This window comes from Arachis ipaensis, chromosome B01 (assembly GCF_000816755.2).
Source record: "Arachis ipaensis cultivar K30076 chromosome B01, Araip1.1, whole genome shotgun sequence".
In the NCBI taxonomy this organism is placed as follows: domain Eukaryota; kingdom Viridiplantae; phylum Streptophyta; class Magnoliopsida; order Fabales; family Fabaceae; genus Arachis; species Arachis ipaensis.
Window position 1 is genome coordinate 21,458,948 of NC_029785.2, and position 973 is coordinate 21,459,920.

A 973-nucleotide genomic window follows, 5' to 3' on the forward strand; every position below is an offset into this window, starting at 1 on the left:
ATGTCTTCATCTAAAAAAATTATCAATGTCATAATAGTGTCACCAACTCTTCAAGGCCACCTGAACCCAACTCTCAATTTCGCAAAACGCCTTGAATCAAAGGGTGTCCACGTCACCTTAGCAATACCCGAAGAAACACCTCACCGTTTCCAAAACCTCAACACCCAAGAAACCAATTCCCACCACAGCAACAACCCATCAAAGATCCAGCTAGAGTACTTCTCTGATGGCCTTAGCATCGACCATGATCGCAGCAAAGACCCCGCGACCTTCATTGCTTCCTTGGAAACCAAAGGTGCGCAGAATCTTTCGAACCTCATGACCCACCTAAAGAAAAACGATCGAAGCTTCTCATGCTTGATCACAAGTCTTTTTATGCCGTGGTCAGTGGATGTTGCCGTTTCTCATGGAATTCCTTGCGCCGTGCTTTGGCCCCAAGCTTCTGCTCTTTTTTCCATTTACTATCGCTATGTATGCAACGCGAACCATTTTCCCGACATGAAGAATCCAAATGAGACCCTTCGTTACCCTCACTGCCGATGCTAAGGGTCCGAGAACTTCCTAGTGTTTTACTTCCTTCTTGCCCTCCAGTGGCGTAGCTTGAAACAAAATTTTGGGGCTCAGATAGAAGATAATTGTCAAGATGCTTTGGATATAGACCTATTTAAGATAAGTTCCTCTAACCTCATCTCTTTGATTTTGGTGATATTGCCAAATTTAAAGCCGTTTTTCAAAGAATTAAGGTCAAACTCATAAGATACAATTCTTTGAATTTTGTGAGGTTGTATCTCACTTTTTTCGTGATTCATTAAAGTAGAAGAACTATGTACATATATTGATATTGTAAAAGTTATATGTTCTCTTTCTTGAATATTAGCCTTCCTCTTAAAAAATACATCAATTATTTGATTTTTCATAATTATTTTATATAAAAATTTGAATATATATCCTGTAAAATATGTAAAAAAGAAGT

At 38.6% G+C, this 973-nt stretch overlaps 1 protein-coding gene across 1 annotated transcript; it reads left to right on the top strand.

The window, feature by feature from the left end:
• Nucleotides 1-546, top strand: LOC110265517 (UDP-glycosyltransferase 84B2-like). The gene has a single exon (XM_021108417.1). It carries the CDS (start codon nucleotides 1-3, stop codon nucleotides 544-546), a length of 546 nt encoding a protein of 181 aa, XP_020964076.1.

Excerpts from the sequence above, each read along its gene's own strand:
- LOC110265517 (XM_021108417.1), top strand. The coding sequence starts at position 1 with ATGTCTTCATCTAAAAAAATTATCAATGTCATAATAGTGTCACCAACT.